This window comes from Apus apus, chromosome 2 (assembly GCF_020740795.1).
Source record: "Apus apus isolate bApuApu2 chromosome 2, bApuApu2.pri.cur, whole genome shotgun sequence".
NCBI lineage: Eukaryota > Metazoa > Chordata > Aves > Apodiformes > Apodidae > Apus > Apus apus.
This window is the reverse complement of record NC_067283.1, coordinates 143,336,395-143,354,897: the sequence shown is the minus strand read 5'-3', so window position 1 is coordinate 143,354,897 and position 18,503 is coordinate 143,336,395. Positions and strand designations below refer to the sequence as shown.

At 44.0% G+C, this 18,503-nt stretch overlaps 1 protein-coding gene and 1 long non-coding RNA gene across 6 annotated transcripts in view; one reads left to right on the top strand and one right to left on the bottom strand.

The window, feature by feature from the left end:
• DEPTOR (DEP domain containing MTOR interacting protein) overlaps positions 1-11,434 on the bottom strand; it is a 78,078-nt gene extending 66,644 nt beyond the window's left edge. For 2 of the 3 annotated variants that reach the window (XM_051612617.1, XM_051612618.1), the window contains exons 1-2: positions 11,164-11,434; positions 10,909-11,004 (exon numbers count right to left, since the gene is read on the bottom strand). In XM_051612617.1, coding sequence (XP_051468577.1) covers positions 10,909-10,994 — 86 coding nt within the window. In that variant the 5' untranslated portion in view covers positions 10,995-11,004; positions 11,164-11,434. The remainder of the gene's footprint in view (positions 1-10,908; positions 11,005-11,163) is intronic. The other variant, XM_051612616.1, reaches the window with a different exon arrangement.
• On the top strand, positions 10,395-18,137 carry LOC127381820 (uncharacterized). Of its 3 annotated transcripts, none has more exons than XR_007888814.1 (3): positions 10,395-10,868; positions 13,626-13,725; positions 17,939-18,137. It is a non-coding gene; the product is annotated as an uncharacterized LOC127381820 (long non-coding RNA). The 3 variants fall into 3 exon arrangements; XR_007888813.1 differs by having other exon boundaries at positions 10,395-10,923; XR_007888815.1 differs by lacking the exon at positions 17,939-18,137 and adding an exon at positions 13,831-14,397 and having other exon boundaries at positions 10,395-10,923.
• The last annotated feature ends 366 nt before the right edge of the window (positions 18,138-18,503 follow it).

The following is an 18,503-nucleotide window of genomic DNA, read 5'->3' as shown; positions in this document are numbered from 1 at the left end:
AAGTATAAGTTAATTACATCGTGAGCATCAAGAAACAATTAACAGCTGTCTATTATATCTTCCTGATTTCTAAGCTATACCATTTTATGCTACTGCAGAAAAGGATGTGATTATCAATAGAAGAATCTTTTCTGCAAAAACATGAAACTGTTCTACTGCTGCCAATCAGCACTATAAATAATGCTTAGCAAATATACTTTCAGAAGTCATTTCCATGAGTTGCAGTCATAACTTTGAGTGACGTGTTGGCCATGTGTTGTCAGATGCTCCTCCCAAAGAGGATAAGCCTAAGTGCTGGATTGAGTCCTCAGACAAGCAACCACAACTTCGGCTTTCTGTGAATGTTCTGCAATACTTATTGGAATTAAAATAAAAATAATTGGTTTAGGAACCATATTGTAATTATGCCTTGCATTTGGTTTGTCTCTGAAATCAGAGCTGAGAATGGCTTGTGAAAACACAAAGAAATACCCAGGCTTGCTTTAAGCAGCCTCAGTGCTTTGAAGACATGAGTAACAATGTGAAGAGCAACAGATAGAACACATGTACACTTCTTTTTAACTTCTGCCAATAAACTCATTTGTTCCAATATGCAGGAAAGTGGTGCAAGTACAGAGCCAGTGTGTTGGACAACAGTTCAGCTGAACAGTAATGGAGACATTAGGGCAGCACACTTGTTTTGGCAATGGCCCTTAATACGGGAAACAGTGAAACAAACCTGCATAAACCTCCACAACTGCAAGTCAAAGGCCACTGTGCCGGGTGCCAGCTGTGTTGCTGGGAGTGGGAGAATCTTCCCAAACGAGGTAGATTATACAAGATCCATAAAGAAGAAATATTATAGTGCTGCTTATTAGCAGAAGAACTTTGGTGTCTGCAGATATCTCATGTAATGCACCTCCAGGACAGCTATATGTCTCCCCCAGAAAGTTGAAGTTCTGTTTCATGCTCTCCTTCCCTACTATCTTACACCTCAAGGCTTCTTCTATGCTTTGTCTTTGATAAACATTATCTTGTCTGGCTCTTAGCTAGCTGGAATACTCTTAGAAAGACAGTTTACACAGCTCCTGATCTCTCTGATTCCTTCCATTGCCTCTTCCTCTTCTGTCACATCAAACACAGCATTACCATGCTTATCTTCACTTTCAAGCTCCTACCTTTGCTATCACTATGTCTCAGGCAGTGTTTGCTCTTGCTCTAACCAGCAACATCTAATTCCAGTTTTACCATTTGGCTTTAAATGTTTAAACAAGCATCTTCATGCTTGCTGCCTTAATACCCAGGAGGCACCCTCACCCAAACAGAAACGGAACTGTCTGTTGTAGTCCCCAAAATCCTGTCCAGCATTGCTATGATCTCTACCAAAAACCTGACATCCAAACAGGGGCTGAGCAGGGGAAGAATGGATGAAAGGGGTGAGGGGCTCCGTGACTGGCACAGCTGTACTTTAACATGAGGGTAAGACTCCATGAGAAACCAACATCACTGTGGGGTTCCCCACTAAAAGGGGGGTCTGTGGATCTCCTCACCCCCTGACCCCAGGCAAGCTGACCCTTACACTGCCATTGGTGCTGGTTTGCCATGATGATAACCTTGCTTAGCTACCTAGGCTGCTCACCATGGGGACACACCAATGAAGGCTGGGCTGCCCTTTACTGCAGCAGAAGCTTGAGACATTGGCTCCACGCTGCTGTAAAACCCACAGTCCCCTGCTTCTCCACAGAAAACTCTCACCTGCCTGCAAATCCCTGTGAGACAGCTGTGGTAGCCCACATTATCACCAACACAATTGTAAGGAAATGGGGAATTATGGCCTTGTTATGCAAAATCCAGCTTCTGTATTTGCTCTGAATTAGCAAGCCAAGTCAGGTATATTTTTTAATTACTTGTGAATGCACCTTTGAGATCTGAATGCATTTACTTGATTGAGGCACTGTTAAGAAGCAAACTACAAAGACTTTAAAATTAAAGTGCTGATAATTGCAGTAGGGAGTTGCATTCTGAAGCAGTGCTGTCACACTGGTAGTGCTGTCAAATTTCAAAACATATGAAATGTCAATGTTTGTCCCTATTCACGCCCAATACCCTAACAAGAGTGCAGAAATAATGGTAACAACCTTGAAAGAGAAATAATCTAGGAGAATAGCCAACAGTTTCTGATCCTGTGTGGTAACAACATATGCATTTGTCATTTTAACTCAACATCATTTTTATAGTCTGTATTCTACTGGATTCTGAAATTTTCTAATGGGAATCTAGCAAACGTTTGACCCACACTGAGTTTAGGCAAATTAAGCACTGAGGGGGTGGGTGGTCAAGCAAACCCAGCAGTGGCTGCTGCCACCATTCCCTCTCTGCTTCCTTGACTATGCGTTTCTGCTGGCTCTCTCACCCCAGTGCTGGCACTGGTCTGACCCCATGCTGAGTCTGTTTAGAAAGTTAAATTTTTCTTATTTGGCTTCAGCTTCTTTAGTTCCCTGAACTCCTGATCCCAGATGAACACCGGTGCAAAGTGCAAGGGAAGAGATAAGAGCGGGAGAGTAGCAGCCTGCAGCTAGACCTGCTGTATCAGAAAACTGCAGCTGAACCATAGCTTAGTGACATGGGATGAGCCAGCACCCATTTCTTTCCCCAAATGGCTTCAGAGAAAGCTTTTATGTGGTCATGCGATAAAGTGGTTTACGAAACTGACCCAACTGAAGTATCAGTCATCCAAAAGCCCTGCTGATCACTTTTCCAGTGCAGGTCACCATATGGTGATGGTCCAGAGATATTTAACCCAGTCCAACAGAGGGGAAGCACAGAGGAGAGAACCAGGAGGCAGAAACACATATGTCGATGTGGCTACAAGAAAGAGAGAACCACTGCCTTCAGTCACAGTACTAGCTCGAATTTTAGCCATCCAAACTATTAGCCTCTCTCCACTTCTCTAGCTTCAGGTGTACCTGGATCCGTGTGTAGCTGTACCACGCCAAAGAGCCCAGTTGAGGAACAGAGAAAAAGATGTAACAGAAGTAAACCTGCTGATGATCACTGCCTGAGGAGGCTCCTTTGGCTTCCCTGGCTTCTTAGAGCCTGAGTGAGCCTGTCACAGAGCCCATGGGTTATCTTTTCCCTTTCTCCATGCTTCAGAGGTTTCAAAATATGAAGGAGCAAGACTGTACACTATTTTACTTCTGCTCCTGCTATACACACTCTCCTGGCAGCATAGGTTTAAATATTGTATTTTTCATTAACTACGAGACCAGTTTTATTCTTTTTGCTGCAAGGAACAAAAGCATATATACAATACAGTCATTTCTGCTTAAGGCCACAGGAAAAACGTGGGATTCATGGAAAAGGTCAAATCTCCAAACAGTTTTTTAAAAATTTAAAATTAAAGGTCATTAATGTTGTTGATATTTATGAAATTGATTAAAAATTCCTTCTCTGCTTTCCTTCTACTAGGTTGTGGAGACAAACTGCCTTTGTATATCTGTCTCTCCATTCTGTTGGAATACCAAGTCTTAGTCGAATCAGTGTAACTAAGGATCCTTGTCAGGCTGCATTCAAATAAACTTAAGCTGTATTTAATTTCAATGATTGATACATTGTTTAAAATATATGGTTTCTATGTCCTGCTTTTGCTTGAACAAAAATAAAACAACAACCCATGACTGTCATGTGAAGTGCATCTTTCAATGAATGAATGTCAGTGGTTCTGCTGAGACCTGAAGCTTTGCAGTTTCTGTCTTTATTAACCTTAAGAGCCTCAATGCAGTTTCTCTTCACAGATCAGGTATATAAACCAAACCTACTTAGTTCTTGCTTCTTACCCAGCCTTTCATCCCCTTTGCCAGTTCTTCATAACCTTAATCTCTTCCAAAAAAAGTTCATTTTGAGGAGATGACTGTATTCAACCCTGGCCTTGAACACAGGAAACAAAGTATCCATTAGCAAAAGGACTCACACAAGCCTGCTCTGCCAAGAAAGAGGCAAAAGAGTTAACAAAACCACAACACAATGATTATGAAAATAAAATGCAGAATATGTGGCAAGAAAGGCAGAATGGCCCAGAGCCTCAGGAAGGAATGTCTGATTCTGAGAGCAGACCCTAAGCCAGGATCTACCACCCAAGCCAGCACTCAATGCCTAGACACTTGGTGATGGGGATGAAGAGGTTTGTGTCAGGAACTTAGCTGGACTGCAGAGGCCAATGTTTGCTGCTGTGACAATATCCTTCCCTTTCTTAAGTTTATACCTCAAAAAGCACTGAAATTTGTCTTTAACACCTCAAAAAGTACTGGAGTCTACAGGTACAAGAAATACCTCAATTAAAATTAGATGTGCCGATTCCTCCCTCGTCCTTGTCCTTTTATCCAATACTGAAAGCTGGCTGACGTTCCCCCTTGCTTCAGTCTGGTCTTTCACTCTACAGATGTGACATTGCAGGGAGAAAAGGGAAAATCCTCTTCTGAACACAAGACTCAGAGCTCCCCACCCATCCTGACACACACAGTATCTTCCCTGCATCTCCACACTCAGGAGATGTTTTTCCCTGTGCTTTTGGGATACCACTCTTGGGCTTGGTGTCTGACCTCCCAAACCAGAAATCCCAAACCCGACAGAGTCCCACTTTGGTTCACCAAGTTTGGTGGCATCACCCAGACCTCCCTTGATGGCCAGAGCTCACTACTGCTGCAAGAAATCACTACCAACTGCAGCCAAGACTTGTGTTGCAAGGGCTTTATTTTTCTTCAGAGCATACAGTGCCTACCTCTTCTGGGACTTGTTAAATAGCTCAAATTCCTAGGAGCTATTGCTGCACAAATAGTAAATAATAATGACAAGTGATAGGAGGACTTCTCTGTCATGATGCCAGCTTATGGCCACTGCCCCCACAGAAGCAGGGATCATGTAGTAAATGCAAAGCTGGATAGTTTTTGATGTATTAATTCTTCCTTCCCTGCACGAGCATCAACATCAAACAGTTTCCTTCATCTGTTCATGGGCAGCTTCTCTAACATAAAACAAACAAAAAATATTCTTGCACTTGCTACATGCATGCAGGATCCTTTGCTTGCCTGCTGATCTCTGCTAACCTGAGACAAAAGTTAATTATTGACTTCACCTGCAATGGAATACATCAAATATACAGCACAAACCACTTGTACAACATCCACCTTCTTGTGTACACAGCAAAAGAGCGATTGCTATTTGCACATGCCTTGTTAACTGCTTGATCCCTGAGTTGTGCTTGAGGAAAGCTGCTGATGGGAAAGACTCAGCTATTAGAGGGCACAGCTTAAAGGAAAGAACTGAGCAAACAAAAGCCTTATGTCTTCATTTCTAGAGATTTTGAATAGCTACAAATTTTACTGAGGGACATTAGAAACTGAGATTCCTGGCCCAGGAATCATATACATATACACATGTATATACATACATATATATGCATACATGCACACTTAAAAATACATATGGGACTGGATGTCATTAAAGTTAGTACAAATGAAAAGCAAGACTGAAACACTTGAGAAGGTGCATCAGGTATCAAAGATTCTAGAAAAAAAATGAACAAATAACTTTGAGAAACACATACTTTTTATAAAATTAAAATAAATTCTATTAATCCCAGAATCACAAAATGGTAGGGGTTACTCTGGTGGGCCCTCACAAAGAAGATTGCTCATTTTTTGGTTGCTTGATTTTGGAAAACAAATTAATGAAATTATTTGGACAGAGAGTTCTGAAGCACTCTATTCCACAGAGATCTGACGATATAATCTCCTGTGTTCTATCTGCCCTGAAGTCAGCAGACAGGAACCTTCTCAAGTTAAACAACTGGAAACTATTTTTTTCAGGATTAGTTTTAAGACTGAGCATTAGCTCTTGGCTAAGGGAAATGCAGCCACTGGAGGATAACTAAGGAGGCTGCAAGAACAAGGTACAGGGGGTAGAACACCACATCATCCCTTTAGGTGGAAGTTCAGTATTTGCTTGGCCTAGGCAGATCACAAAAACTCATCTTAATGAATTCTGACTCTAAAAATGACATACATATGTTTAACATCTGAAGATTGGCCAGGACAATACATTAATGCTAAGGCTGTCTTGATTATACCTCTTTAGAAGCTGTTATTGTTATGTGTCCTGGTTTCTTTGCACCTTAAAATGCAAATGAACTTTTGAACCCTACCACTGTGAAAAAGGTTAACTATTTATTGCTCAGAATAAGAAAAAAATTTATGGCAGGTGCCATCATCCCTCAGAAGTTAATGACTCTGAAAGTTATGCACTCCAATATGTTAAGAAGTTTTCTTAGACTGATAATCTTACCAAAGTGAGACCTTTGGAAGACCAGTGAAAACTGGTTTTGACCTTTCTCTTGCAGCTTTAAAATACATAGCTGTTTACCATCTAAAACTTTGTTTGTAAAATAAAATTCAGATACAAACTCTGATAAAAAGGCAACAAAATCTCTGTTGAACCGTATGTTGCATTTTGTCTTTTCTGAAAGAAAAATCTCTAAGAAACTTGCTTCTTATTTCTCTAAACAGAAAGAAAGAAGATGGTGAATTATAAGAATTATTCTAAGAAAAAAAGTGGCCAGTCTAACAAGTTTCCTAATTATTTACTCAACTATTTAGCAGAAGTGTGAATCAGGAAAGGTATTGCTTCTTCTAAAGGCTGGTGATAAAGAAGAATCCAAAAATCTGCACCATTTATACAATGGCAATTTCTGATGCAAATAAAAAAAATAATTTTTAAAAGGTGTTTTTTAAATATTGCTATTTGGTCAGTTGAGGCCTGAAGACACCCTGACTGACCAGGCACAGTTTCTAGAAAAAAAAAATAAATCTTGGAAGATGTACCAGATTTCAGTGACAATCTGGCATCAAGAAATAATTAGCAGGCAAGGAAGATTTCAGACACCCCTGACTTGTAAGACAGGCAGCTAGCACATATATCAAAGCATGCCCATTGACACTGCTTTTGGTTGCCAGAGGCCAGATAAGCTCTAGTTAAGTTAACACTCAGTCCCAGACAGAGATATGTTAATCCTTCTGCCAAACAGTGCTGGAACGGGCACAACCTGTTGCCTTTGACCAGGAGAGAAATGAACTTGGAATTGCTCTGCTTCCAATAAAACTCTTACTGACTTCAGTGGTCCTGTTATATGTCCCCGTTACTACACTTCCAAAGATGACTATCCAAAGCACCAAGGCTGTAACACCTTCCTTCAGGCACAGCCAGAAAGACTGGGGATGCTCAGAGGCATTAGCTTCCCCAGGGCTGCCCCCAGCAGGTGTTTGCAGGCAGGGACATTGCAGGGTGGAGGCTTCGAAGGGCTCTTCCAGTCCAAGGAAGCTGAAGGCTCCATGATCCCGTCAAGCACAGCTCGCAGTTTCTACAGGAGACAGGTTGACATGTAGCTTATGGAGCCTTTGAAGGGCAGCTCTGCTGCAGCCAGCCTCACAAGAGTGAGCTCACCACTGAACAGCTACAGAGGCTCTGAAACGGCAGCAGAACAGAGCGAAGAGCTGAGTTTTTGTGTGGCTGGAGCTGCCAGGCAGCCACAGACCCAACTGTTCGTCCTTGCAGGGCTGTCAGTGCCTGGAGAGCTCACAGCTGGATCATGCCCATCCCAGTTCTTGCCTTGCTTTTCCTAGTCTCCTGCACAGCAGCGAGAAGCTGCCAAAGGGTAGGGTCTGAAGTCCTTCAGCTCTGTTTCACAGCTGTCAGCCTGATAATTTAAAGCCTTGCCAAGAGCCCTGCTTCAGAAATGTTAACTTTAAAAAAAAAGATGTTTCTATTAACAAAAACTAAGATTTAGGTATTTTGCTCAGCCAACTCCTGGGTATAGACATACAGGACACTACTGGATGTAAAAATTTAGCCCTTTAGCTAAAATATATTTTGAGATCCTATTTTTTTTTTTTTTTTCCATAATCACCCCATCCATGGACCAGGATTTACATCACAATCTCAAACTGCTCATGACCAAAGCTGGTAGGTGCAAGCCCAGAGCCAGTGGGTGCCAGCAGCCAGCTCCCCTGCTGCCAGCGGCCATAGCACACACCAAGGCAGAAGCTCCTGACCTTGCCAAGGAGAAACACAGATCACAAGCAACCAAGGGACAGTAACAAGGAGAAGGAAAAAACTCTTTGGCCTCCTTCTCTCCCTCTCCTTGCCAGTGTGCAGTTGCCTGGGGAGGGGAAGGAGGCAGAGGGCTTCCATCCCTGCTGCTAGCACTGCCAGCATGCAAAGCCAGGCTCACCAAGGCTCTGCTCAGATGGCTTCAACCCTCATGGCAGGATGAAGTCCCTGCCAGAAAGGGACAGATGTGAAACAAACAGGCCACAGGAATGAGTGCTATGAGGCAATGTGTGAGGCTGGGGCGAGACAGGCAATAGGAAATTTGTAGGGAATTTAAATCAAGCAGCTCTCTGAAGTATTTGAATTTAGACACAGGTGGTGCTTGGTTTAGTACAAGAGTGCTTTAAATACCTACATTTGGTCAGTTTTATGTAAGTGACACCATGCTCACAGTTTCGTTTTACACTTTTACTCCTAAGTTATGCGTTCATCTTGCAGTATGCAACACTTGCTCATATGCACTTTCACCCAAATACACACATAATCACCTGTCTGGCTGCATCACTCCTGCTGGGGGCTTATCTTGCATTTGCAAGCATCACTAAGAATAGAGTACAGTATGTTTCCTTGAGTGCATGTGTGTGGTGGCTTGCTATCATCTGTTTGCCTGCCCCAAAGGCTGCTGAGATAGCCTGTCTTTGATCCTGAAAATCCTCCATGTTCTCATTTAGCCCTTAACAATTACACACTTATCTTGGACAGGAAAAGGGAAACTTTTAATGCAGGGTTGGCTAAAACTTGTCTACTGGCCAGTTCTCTATCACATATTTTGTGGCTTTTATTGTCTGGAGGACTAAAGAAAACTAACCCTTTGCATAGAGTATCACAACAGAGAAACAGAACAAAGTTAACAGAAAACTGGGGGAAGAGAGACAATTTTGGGTGCAGTTTCATGGGATGGTTCCAGCTGATCCAACAGGCTCACTACTGCCAAATGGGAGATCTCTTCTACACTATGGCCTCTTCCTGCTCCTGGTTCCACATTCCCACTGCCTATGTCCTGTGGGTCCTGGCAGGTGGCAGATCATAAAAATAACTACCTGCTGGATACCACATTGGATCTGCTCCCAGGAAGGTGCAAGAAGTATGCAAGCAGGCATGGGGGAGGAAGGTAGGACTGGGCAGCTGGGAATGGGGAGTAGGAAAAGGGTCAGGGAGAGAGAAGATATTCCCATTCAGCAAGCAGTAGGTGGACATCACGCAGGATGTCTTGCTCATGAAACCACAGCCTGAGGGGATCTACCTAGAAGATTCACAGAGGTAACTGTGCAGAGCAGGGAATAATGATTTTATATCTGTAGGTCATTCTCCCAAAAGATAGCACCATGTTTCATTACTTCAATAAATAAGATAGCAAATGCAATCCTTGATTGTGAGACTAATGAGCTAATTCTAGAAACCAGATCTGTTGAGGTTTCCTCAGTTTTCTCCTTAGGGAAAGATTGCAAAGCTTTTGCTTTTACATTTAACTATGAGGTATAAAGAAAGATTAATGTGATCTTACTAGAAATGTTGTATTAGCTTTGAAACTTTGATTCCTAGTGAGATAAATTAGGAACAGCAGGATTCTTAGCAGGTACTTGAACAAGTCTGCACTCAGCCCAAAATGCAGAGCCTGCATGTCAGTACACCCTGTCAGTAGCTTTCACTTCAGGCTACTTTGAAGGGGAATCTCAAGCTTGGAGCATACACTAGTGTGTGCACTGGTGCCAGACCACTAAAACAACATTTACTCCCTAAATATGTATATCACTGGTGTACATCACAAGGTGTCAATGGTCCTTACGATAGAGATGCAACCAGTAATGTCAGTGTCTGTTCTAGTAGCAGCTTTGGCACCTCCCAAATGAAGCACAATGTCTATAATTTTGCAGTGTTTGTCTGATATTTAAGAAAAAAAGTTCAAAGAAAATTCAAGCAAAAACTAGAGGGGAAAATAGTTCTACAGTCTCTTTCCAGTTACACATATAACACACAATAGCAATAGGATTATTCTTCCTGAATCACACAATGTTCCATCAACAAGCCAAAAGCCTTAAAATTTCTTTTTCTCCTCTGTAGTGTATGGGTACAGATGGCACACTAAACACTTCACAGAAATTAAAAATTAACTGAGTCAGGCATTTTTGTTAACGGTTTCAGTGCTGCGCCCAGCTCCAGTCCCACAGCACTGTTAATTACTGCTGGCACTGACAGTAGGGATCCCCTTCCATCTGCTGGGACCAGCTGATGCAAAACAAAAACAAGCCCTTCGAGTCAGGAGCACCTCTGCAGGGTCACTGCCCGGCTCCACTGCGAGAGCCAGAGCGCAGCCGGGGTTTGTGCAGGAGCACAAACCTGTACCCTGCTTACTCCTCGCTGGAGTGCTGAAACACTTTATTGCTTACGTTTTCTTTGGGTCTGCTTGGGTTTTGGTTGTTTGTTTTTTTTTTAACTTTAAAGATGCAATTTTCCTTCTGCATCGCCCGATCCCGCTAGCGCTGCAGCAGCCTTTCCCGCAGACGCCTCCTACCCCAGGCAAGGGAGCAAAGGCGCCCGGGGGTGTCAGACCCCTGGGGCCGTGACTTACCCCCCCGGGCTGCCGTCTCCCCTTCTCCTCGCTGCGGGGAGCGGGACCGGAGCCCGGGGACGCGCTGGAAGCGGGGCAGGTGCAAGGACAGCCCGAAGGGACAGACCCTCGCCCCGCAGATTCCCCTCCCGCCTTCAAGGGGGCTGCTGCCGACCCCCCGGTACGTGTCCCCGGCGAAGCGAGGGAAAGGCAGCGCTTACCGGAGCTGCTCGCCGGTGAGCAGGACCTCGGCCATGTGCTCCAGCTCCGTCGCTTTCTGCTGCATGCTGCTCATGCCCTCCTCCATCGCCGCGGGCCTGCGGGCACAGCACCGCCGGGTGAGGGGGGGACAGGGGGACCCCCTGGTCGCGCTGACCCCGCCGGCAGCTCGCAGGGACTCCCGGCCCCGGGCGCTGCGGAGCTTGTCACCGGGGCGGGGGGGGCAGCGGCAGCCTCTCCCCGCCGCTTCAGCTCACCTGAGCGGGGCAGGTCACTTTTCTCCTCGGCAGGCTTGGATTTCCCCCCCCGCTTCCCGTGTTATTGTGTCACGGGCAGGCGGAGAAACACATGGCTGCAGCCGCCGCAGCCGGGCTCGCCGAGGCAGCAGCGTCCCCCCCCCGGCTGTCACACGGCAGGGTCGGCGCTCCCCCCGGGGGCTGCGGGCCCCGCGGCTCCCCCCGCCGGCCCCGGGCTGGGGGCAGCTCCGCAGCCTCGGCTCCCCCCGCCGGCCCCGCAGGAGCGCAGAGCTCCCCTCCCGCGGGTGCAAAGTCCCCGCCGCCTCCCTTGGATGCGGGGCTGCCGGGAGGGCGGGCTGAGCGGGGGGGAAAGCGGGCTCGGGAGAAGCTGCGGGGCCGGTGGGACGGAGCTGCCGCCGTGCAGGTAGCGCGCGCGCTACGCCTTGGCCATTATCCTTAGCGATATGTGGGGGGCGGAGAGGGAGCAGCTGGTCCGGATTTTCACCCTCCAAACCGCTGCTGCTCCTCCACCGTCCTGATTTCTGATCATCTGCTCCTCGGGGGTTGTTTTCAGACATCGGTCCCCTGCCCACCTCACCTCTTTGTCTCCAGGCGACAGCAGATGCAGAATTCCTGAGAGAGCAAAGAAGCATTTCTCTCACCATTTAGTCTTGACAGTGGGAAGTGAAGTGCAAGGTGATGAGCAATATTTGTCAACATTTTTGACGGGGAAAAAAAAAACCCAGCCTTTAAAAAAAGTCCAGGAGGCATCTTCTGCAGTGGTCCAAGCATGGTTTTCATTTGCAAACGTGTGCAATTAAGATATACCTTGATTGCCCACTTATTGCCTTTATTTCTGCCTGCACATACTCTGTGTGCATGGAAATTGCATACATTTAAGTGTCTGCAATATAGTCCTTCACTGAGGACCAACATGATAGTTTCAGAACCAAGAGAGTCAAGAGGGAATCAAGTGAACCTAGTATTAACCAGGCTGCAAAGAACAGGAAGGAAGTGATTCTTTGCATGGCCCATAGTAGGCTTGAAGTATTTATTACCAAAGGAGGCTCTGGATGTAAAATAATGGAGTTGAAGTCAAGGAAAAAATATTGACAAGTACTTGGAAAAGAAATCTGCAGAGGGTTACTAAGCAGACAGCAGGCACATCCATCTCAGGAAAATTCTCTGTTCTAAAAATAATTGGAAGCTAGGCAGGCATTTGCAAGACATTTCGTACAGGCTTTCCCTGCTGTTCCCTAAGCATCTGTTTGAAGCCACTGAGATGAATACTGGACTAGACAGAACTTTGGTTCAACCCAGTATAGTAACTATAATGAACACCTTTGTGAGTCTCTAAAAGCACCAGAGACCTATGGATAGCAAAGTGAGAAAAACAGAATCTTTCTTCATTTAATTCTTGGAATGGGCCAGGGAGAGAGGACACCATAGGACTGTAAACACTACAGCTTGAGCTTGCTTGCTGCAGATCTGGAAGATGTGCATTTCATCTGAATACTTGCAAACACCCTCTAATTCCACTCGTACTGCAAACAGACAAAGTACAGATTCACAGAGCTGGAAACAAAAAGGGAATTGAAACAACCATCTCATCTGACCTTATCTTTAGAAAAAAGAATTTGCACAGTAATTTTTAACAAGCATTTTATCTCATGAAGGAAAGACAATTTCTAGAGAAGGTTATTGTAGATTGCAGACCATTTCTGCATACGTCCTTGGCTCCATCACCTGGGTTTGGCTGATTCAGCCATTCACCACTACTTAAAAAGGGGATACACCATTCTTCTCCACTCCAGCAGCACAATCTGCAATGTGTTTTATGTAGCTTTCCCATTTTTAGGACCTCTGCTTGGTGCAATTCAATTCATTAAACAGGCAGAGGAGTACCAGAAAGTGGTGAGTTTCTTCCGGGCTTGTGAGTGGAGCTGTGCAGGTGGCTGTAGGGTCAAATGAGCCCCTGAGCTGGCACCAAGGTGGAGTGGGTCTGGGCAGCTGGGAGCAGGAACAAAAGAGGAGGAAGAGAGAGAGGAAAAGGGGGAAGAAGCTGTCTTTGGTTAGTGACAAGCTATTGGCTTGACTCAGGGTACTTGTGGAACCGCAGCCTGAAATGCGGATGTTTCCTTGCATAGTCTTGTAATTTGGAAAATGCGGGCCAGTGTGATTTCCTGTACTGACTTATTTGATTATTATACACAGCCATGTTTGCCTTTGCACACTGACATCCCATCTGTAATTTGTTCCACATGTTCACACTGAAATTTCTTATAGTTACAGTGTGCCAAAGAGCAGGGACCAAGACTGCTGTCACCCAACAATTAATTAACCCAACCCCAAGGGTCCTGTTTCAGTTAAAAGCCAGTAATGAGCTGCATAAAATAATCTATTTGCTTATTTGCTTTAATGTACAGACTGCTATAGAACACAAAGTCTAGCAAAGATTAAATTATCTTGACCCTTCCTTGCAGAGGAGATTGGCCACCAAGATTAAGATGCTCCTCTAAGAGATGGGACAGCATGCGTAGAGCTTGAAATCCTGACAGCGAGAGAGAGAGACATCCCTCTGAGGTAAGCTCCAAGAAGTGGATTTATTGCTTTTTTTATAAACACAGGATCAATTGTAGGAGTTGGTGTCTATTTCAGATATGAACACATACTTGCATTTTACCATAGCGTGGTTGGAGTCAAGGGAGATGAGGATCACCAGCTAACAGTAAGGCCTTCCTCAGCCAACAGCATGGCAGATCTTTGAGCTGGAGTCCTGGGACACTTTAAAACTCATCCTCCACAACATCAAGAGAGTAAGAAGAGCTGCTATAGGTCTCGTGGAGAGTTGGTACCAGAGGCATGAGGGAAAGATCAAGTGTCTTCCAGTGCCTTTTGATGACCCTGGAGGCTTTCTGGCATGCAGTAAGGTATTAGGCTGCACTTTTGAACCCTCAAGGTCATGATGCTCTGTGGAACATAGTGCATGAAGAGGGACATTGTATTAGAGTACTGGTTTTAGAAAACATTCTAGTAGTTTGTATAAACTTTCTTATCTCACTGAGTAAAGGCCCAAAACATGACATGTTTACATAGTGAAATAAGAATATTGCTTTCACTGCTTTAAAAAGTATTGGATCTGTGGCCTATATTTTGACTTCACCAATTAATCTGAGATTTGATAAATAAATTCCTTAGTTTCACTAATAAATTTTCTGCAATTTATTTAGCATGAGACAGTTCACGTGACAGAATTACCAGTATTCATGTGTGTATTTCTCATTTCTCCTACAGCATTGTTCCTGAGCCTCACATAAGGTTGTCTTTCCCTTGCAGTGATGACTAGAGCTTTTTAAACAGGAAACTGACAGACAAATCATTAAGGCATTGATCAACTCATGCAAAAGGTGGTGAAGCACTTGAGGGAGAATAGGCCTTAGCCAGCAAGCTGTGTGATGGGTTAACAGTTTTGTTTGTCCTAACATCTTTTGTATAAGTGCCAGCATTATGTAAACTTCAAATTTAAAAATACTTGGACCCTCTCTTACCGAGGAAGACAAATACAAAATAGGTTTTTGGCTTTTAAGTTGGCCTTTCATTCAAATAGGTCTTGCAACACTCATTAAAAAATAGTGTGGGTTTTTTTTTCCATATTCCCATGCTTATTTGCAAAGAGAGTTCACTTGTCTTTGTGTTTCAACTGGTCCACTTCCTTAACACTAGGGGCCTGGCAAGGGGAACCAGAGGAACTACCAGGTATTGTCCAGCCTCCCCTCCTCTTCTCGGGCTACGTACAATAGTGTTTCCCATTCTTGGCAGTGCAAAGATTACATTCATGGCTGCTCACTTGATGCTGTAAATTTGAACAATTTAAGTTGTTTGCTAGGAACTGGTCAGAAGAATCAGTGCTTGTGTGATTCAAGGGACTGAATGTATCTGGCAGAGCTAATTTTAGTCTTGCGATAAACCGCAGGAAAAGTTAGTAAGTTTTCAGCAAAAAAAAATTGTATGTTTTACACTTCTCTTTTTCTGTTGTAACACCAAAGTTCCTGCAAAAGCCACTATGGTGAGATAACAGGAGGAATTTTTCACAATCTGTCCAACATTTCAGCACTAGAGTGAGACTCAGATCTGTTTAAGTTTCTTACATTTCATGTGGCACTGACCTGGTAATTGTTTGAATAGTGAGCTGAAGTGTAGAGAAAAAGGCATTTTGCTCTTGAGATATGCAGAGACAATCTGAAAGAGGCTTTCTGAGCCTGTCCTTACTCAGCTATTCCATTTTGTATTAAATGCTCAAACACTTCCTGGGCCAGACAGAGACAGTGATTCCCATGCAGACTGACAGCTAAAGCACAACCAAGAGATAGATAGATGTTTTAGTGCTTGCTTCTGTGAACAGATATATATTTTATGGAAACAAGCAGCTTCAATAAAATAAAAGATCAGAAATTCACATCAGAGCAGTATACTCAATAACTCAAGGTGACAGTATGGTCTGTTAAACCAGCATTTTGCACTACTAAGTTACAGTGATGCCATTTGTTCGATACACTCGAGTACCTCTACTTATCTATTATAACTGGAATATTTTGTAATTCCTATTATTTAATATATTCAGTAGTTTTACAATAATTTCTGCTTCTGAGAAGCACAAAAATATTTACCTATAACAAAGCACCTAAAAAACTGTCTGAAACCTTAATCTTTGAAAATTTCCTATGTACTCCTGGTAGGGGTTTTTTTTGTTTGTTTTCTCTTTATTCTGCATTTAATGGATAGCAATTATGAAATCACTCAACCTGAGCTATGTCTACATTGTACGCTTAGCCCAGGTTCTAGTCCAGGGCTTCTGTAGTATTCAGCTGAGTGCACAGGCTGGGATGTGTGAGTCAGCTGGGAAGTGTGACTAAGAGCTGAAAAGGAACTGCTTTCTAAACCACATCTCAAGTGTGAAGACAACACCTTCCAATGAAGTGGTAAAAGCCAGCTTCTTAAGCTGTCCCCCAGCTATATCTGGGTTAATGCACTCTGATGCCTGGTTGCAAGGTCAAGAAGGTTTGCTTAAACCACCCTGGCTTGAACTGACAGTTGACTCTGCACAGTAACCAGCCCTGAACACTCAGGCACTCTTTTTTTTTCTTTTTTCTTTTTTTTTTTCCTACTTTGGGAAGCAATGCCTAGGAGCTGAGATTCAGTCTAAGTCACTGTTCCTCACTAGTCCTTTGTTACCTACTCCTTCTTCTCAGCCCAAGATTCTGTTGACTGTTGCTCCTTCCAAACTATGGAGTGCACTCAGCCTTAGTTATGTGGCTAGAGTGAGCACCACAGCCAGGGTCTGGGTGGGTGGTGGGTGCAAGCATGCAGCACCTATCTGTGGATGTGGTTCTGGTGGCAGGAACAGATGCAAGCAGTTTGACAGGATGCCAAACAGCTGCTGCCACAAGATACAGAATCTAACTCTCCCGTTGATGAGGCTTTTCATAAAGAAACACAGTCTTTGTCAAACAGTACTCCCCAAAGCAGAGGTTTAAATGTTGTCTCCATCCTTAACCACATCACATCCTGTCGTTAGGTAAGGCTGTGTAGCACACAGAGGAGCAGCCTCCAGTGAAGCTGCCAGGCCTCTCTGGGGCACAGCCGGCCAGCCCGGAATATCACAGTTATGTCCCCGTTGCTGTGAGACATCAGGAACGCTACAGACCGATGGCATCACTCAGCTCCACTGGGATAATCACCACCAGCAGCTACTCCGGGTGTCCTAACTCCTGTCTGTTTTCATCTGTGAAATAAACCGTTTCCAGTAGATACGTTTTTAATCACTCTGCCACCCTGTGGTCTTTTCAGGAAATCCTGAAAATGCCTGTTAAAGAGCTGATGCTCCGCAAGAGAAAAAGCCAGTTAAATGAAGCTAGTAGTATTTTCATAAGGAAATAATCTGTAGACAATATCATCTTTGCACTAGACAAGTCAATATTCTCTTTTACGAAAGCACCTTGCCAGGCAGTGTTTGTCTGGGACCTCCTGAGTTCTAAAAATATTTACAGATCTCTTGGATTGCTGAAGCAATGAGATAAAATAAGTACAACATGTTTCTAAAATAACTCAGATACCACGTGATATGTATCAACATGACTGGATATGACTAGTCCCTTTATTGAACCAAAGAGAGGGTATTTTTGGTGCTACAAAGAATCAGAATTCTTTGCTGCAGCTCTGTATCAAGGAAATTGGGTGCCAAAGGAACTGGCGAAGGGAGCCACCAACAGACACAACTGGGATGAAGCAGAAGCATAGCAAGGTTTTCTCATAAGACCAAATTCAGGTCTCTTGAAATACAGAACCTGGTAATAATATTGCCAAGGCTGAACTGTACCAGGAATACTGTTCTACTCTCAACATCTCAGCAGAAAAAAAAAAAAAAAATAAAATAAAATAAAATAAAAATATATATATATCTGAAAATCAGTCTGCGGTTGTGTTTGGGTGGAACTTCACCAAGGTGAATTCACCCAAAGAAGTGGACTGAAATGAAGAGAGAAAGGTACAGGAAAGAGCTGTGAAGGAATGGGGAGGAAGAGTCCCACTAAGAACTGAAGTGGGACTTGACCTGGAGAAAGGAGGGGGAGAGAACCAGGAAAGGAAGAGAAAAAGCTGGGAGGAAGTCAGCAGGAACAGAGCCAGGCTGAGGTAGAAGATGGAAGGAATAAATTATCTTTGTGATGCCCCTCAGACCTTCCCCCCTCCCCCTCTGTATTACACTATCTTTATCATGAGATGCTGCCTGTCTCCACAGCAACCAGCAGAGAGACAAGACCTGTCCTGCCTGTCTGCATTGACTCCTCTCTCTGGAGAGGAACTCTCCAAGCTGTCACTCCTAAATATGTCAGTACAGGAAGCTGGTTTGGAAGCATCTCACGAGGCTGACTTACTGCATGTCCCCACCATGGAACAGGATCCGTACACCTGTACTTTTCTTATAACCCAATTTGGCAGGTCCCACCACCCACTCTCTCAGGAATGGAACTTGCATATCATTTTTAATTAAAGATTTGTAAGTTTCTTAATTGCCTTTTATGTTTCTCTCATTCAAATGATTAATTTGGAGGGAAAACTCATTTAGATCTCCAAAGAGGCTTGAAGGGCAGTATCTCCCCTCAAGCCTCACACAACATCTCTTCTCAAGCAGTTAATTGAGATTGACCTCACCATGCACGTACTGAACAATATCTGGGATTAAAAGGCAATTTTGTTAGATGAGGTCCATGCCAAAATGGGTGACCCTGCTTCCAATACCTAGAGGGATAAAGATGAGAGGACAATGATCTCTCCTAACTGTACAGGCAATTGAGCTATGCTTC